General features: G+C 40.3%; 1 protein-coding gene across 1 annotated transcript; it reads right to left on the bottom strand.

Annotated features, from left to right (window-relative positions):
- Positions 1-2787: 2787 nt before the first annotated feature.
- On the bottom strand, positions 2788-3282 carry LOC144971867 (uncharacterized). The gene has a single exon (XM_078912942.1). The coding sequence runs from the start codon at positions 3280-3282 to the stop codon at positions 2788-2790; it is 495 nt and encodes a 164-aa protein (XP_078769068.1).
- Positions 3283-3689: the final 407 nt, after the last annotated feature.

Below are 3689 nucleotides of genomic sequence, written 5' to 3'. Positions count from 1 at the left end.
AACCTGCGACCTTATTGGTACGACAACTCCGCCTGGCAGGTGAGAGCGTGGCTCTACCGTGTGAGCTATCCACGAACACAAAATATTCGTTTCAAACCCAAAGTCATTTCTAGATCCCTCTCTCACCCACTTCTTGAGATCGCCGATTCGTTCACCACCATCGCGAAGTAATTTTGACCAGCAGTTAAGCTTAATAGCCAATATTCTCATCACAAACATATAACATAGAAACGATTGAGACATTGAGTATGCTCCGGTGTATGGGGTGAATTTTAAATTCAGAAAAGTGAGTGGAGCAGGCACTTATGTTGGTAACAACAAGATATGAAGTGAGTAGAAAAGTGCCAGAAGACAATAGAGAATAAAATTTTTTTTCGCGGCGGTGGTGGGGTTTGAACCTGCGACCTTATTGGTACGACAACTCCGCCTGGCAGGTGAGAGCGTGGCTCTACCGTGTGAGCTATCCACGAACACAAAATATTCGTTTCAAACCCAAAGTCATTTCTAGATCCCTCTCTCACCCACTTCTTGAGATCGCCGATTCGTTCACCACCATCGCGAAGTAATTTTGACCAGCAGTTAAGCTTAATAGCCAATATTCTCATCACAAACATATAACATAGAAACGATTGAGACATTGAGTATGCTCCGGTGTATGGGGTGAATTTTTAATTCAGAAAAGTGAGTGGAGCAGGCACTTATGTTGGTAACAACAAGATATGAAGTGAGTAGAAAAGTGCCAGAAGACAATAGAGAATAAAAAAAATTTTTTTCTCAATCGTTTCTATGTTATATGTTTGTGATGAGAATATTGGCTATTAAGCTTAACTGCTGGTCAAAATTACTTCGCGATGGTGGTGAACGAATCGGCGATCTCAAGAAGTGGGTGAGAGAGGGATCTAGAAATGACTTTGGGTTTGAAACGAATATTTTGTGTTCGTGGATAGCTCACACGGTAGAGCCACGCTCTCACCTGCCAGGCGGAGTTGTCGTACCAATAAGGTCGCAGGTTCAAACCCCACCACCGCCGCGAAAAAATTTTTTATTCTCTATTGTCTTCTGGCACTTTTCTACTCACTTCATATCTTGTTGTTACCAACATAAGTGCCTGCTCCACTCACTTTTCTGAATTAAAAATTCACCCCATACACCGGAGCATACTCAATTTCTCAATCGTTTCTATGTTATATGTTTGTGATGAGAATATTGGCTATTAAGCTTAACTGCTGGTCAAAATTACTTCGCGATGGTGGTGAACGAATCGGCGATCTCAAGAAGTGGGTGAGAGAGGGATCTAGAAATGACTTTGGGTTTGAAACGAATATTTTGTGTTCGTGGATAGCTCACACGGTAGAGCCACGCTCTCACCTGCCAGGCGGAGTTGTCGTACCAATAAAGTCGCAGGTTCAAACCCCACCACCGCCGCGAAAAATTTTTTTATTCTCTATTGTCTTCTGGCACTTTTCTACTCACTTAATATCTTGTATGTATGTATGTATGTATATGTGTATGTATGTACGCTCATTTCTTTTGTATACATGTGTAGAAACAATGTGCAAGCGTGTATGTTCGTGTATGGCTGTGTCTGTATTTGTAAATGTGTTGATGTTCATACCATGAACCAAACTGAGCATCGTTTACCTCACATGAATTGCCCTTAATTTGGACAATAAAGATTATTATTATTATTATATAAACCCGTGTGCGTATTGATGGTGGTAATGTGTCTTGATGTTTCATCCAACTGTAATTGGTGATAGGCTTGGCGTATATCGATTTTTGAAATTTTTTCACCATGCTCGATATTGGCGAGCATATCTTCCAAACGTGGGAGAGTGTACTGTTCTGCATTTAGTACTGGATTGATAGTGACTTTGAAATCACCACAAATGCGGATATCTCCATTCTTCTTCAGAACTGGGACAATTGGAGTGGCCCATTCACTATAAGTTATTTTTGTTAGAATTCCTTGTTTTTCTAAGTTGTTCATTTCCTGTTCTATTTTGGTTTTTAGTGCATATGGAACTGTCCTTGATTTTAAGAATTTAGGATTGGCCGTTTCATTGAGGTTGAGGGTTGCGGTTATGCCCTTGACTGTACCTATTCCCTGACTGAAGAGTTCTGGAAATTCACTTCTTATTTCTTGCGTTGTAAGGTGTCAATGACTTTATGTCTTTCCAATCAAGTCTAATTTTTGCTAGCCACTCTCTTCCTAAAATGGGGTTGCTTCCCTTGGGGACAATAAAGAGACGTAGTATCTCATGTGTATTTGAATTGGGGTTAGATACCTTTACATTTACAAATCCAAGTGGCACTATTGCCTCACCGGTGTATGTTTTCAATATGATACCAGTTGGCTGGAGTTTAGGCTGACGTTTGAAATGCTTTAATACTCGGACATTGTCATGATCGAGAGTGCTGACCCAGTATCTATTTCCATCTTTATTTCGACGTCATCAACGTAAATACTGTACTGGAATTTTGATGCCCCATCTGTAATGTGATAAATTTCGAGGCCGAATTCATCTTCTTCAATCGAGTGTACCTTGGATGTAGTTTTGGTCCGTCCTGGTTTATGGTGTTGTGGACCTTTCTTGAACGAATTTTCATTTGGTTTACTTTTGCATACAGATTGTATGTGGCCTGACTTGCCACACTTTTTGCAAGCAGCATCCCTAAAGAAGCATTCTGAGTGTTTGTGGTTGGATTTTCCGCATGAGAGGCAGGGAGATAGCTTCGGCTTAGAAAAGCGATTTTGAGTCTTGAGAGAATGAAGGGATTCAGACGTTACACTGCCATGTAATTCATTGCAAAAGCTAAATTAGTGGCAGTCTCGAATGTCAAGTTCTTCTCCTGCAACAAGCGTTTCTGGATAGTCTGGTCTTTTAGACCACAGACAAACCTGTCACGAAGGGCTATTGAAAGATTGTCATTGAAGTTACAATGCTCCGACAGACTCTTCATACTAGCAATGTATTGTGATATTGACTCAGTCGACTGTTGATCACGTTTATGCAACTTGTATCTCTCCATTATTTCCAATGGTACTGGTGAACAATGGTGAAGTAAAGTCTCACACAATACTTCATACGGCTTCGTTGAGGGAAGGTCAGGTGCACACAGAGAGCGCAGGGTCTGATAGGTCTTAGGTCCTATAGATGAAAGGAGTAGGGCAGACTTCTTCGCAATTGATACGCCATTTGCTACGATGTAAGCATCGAGCCTTTCCTTATAATTTCTAAAGGATTCTGCAGCCTCACTGAAAACGTCTGGCTTCTGCATTGTGCAGTTGTTTTTAATATATTAATATTTAATTTATTGAAATTGATTAACTGGCCTTTGAAGTAGTGGGGTTTTTTTTACCTTTTACCTCGTCGCCATTGTAACATCTGATCTTAGATGTATTATAATTAAGAAATAAAAGAATCAAGACATCATCTTTGTATTTAACGGTTAACAGGAAGTAACCTTTTATTTAGATGCTGGGCAGAACTGAGTAAGTACCCGAGGATGGGTAGTGACCGAGGATGGGTATTGTACATCAATAAATAATTATATCGATACCACACTTAGGGTCGATTAGGACTGTAAACACTCCCGTTCAATACATGGGCGCAAACATCATGAGACTTTATTCACGCACAAAGAGTCGGAATAAAAATGATCTCAAGCAATGGAATAAAGATGAT

This window comes from Berghia stephanieae, chromosome 4, assembly GCF_034508935.2.
Source record: "Berghia stephanieae isolate SIO BIC M18660-M18661 chromosome 4, UCSD_Bste_1.3, whole genome shotgun sequence".
NCBI lineage: Eukaryota > Metazoa > Mollusca > Gastropoda > Nudibranchia > Aeolidiidae > Berghia > Berghia stephanieae.
Note: the sequence above shows the minus strand (reverse complement) of the source record. Positions and strands in the feature narration are given on the sequence as shown.

Coding starts and splice junctions, on each gene's coding strand:
- LOC144971867 (XM_078912942.1), bottom strand. CDS start 3,282: ATGCAGAAGCCAGACGTTTTCAGTGAGGCTGCAGAATCCTTTAGAAAT.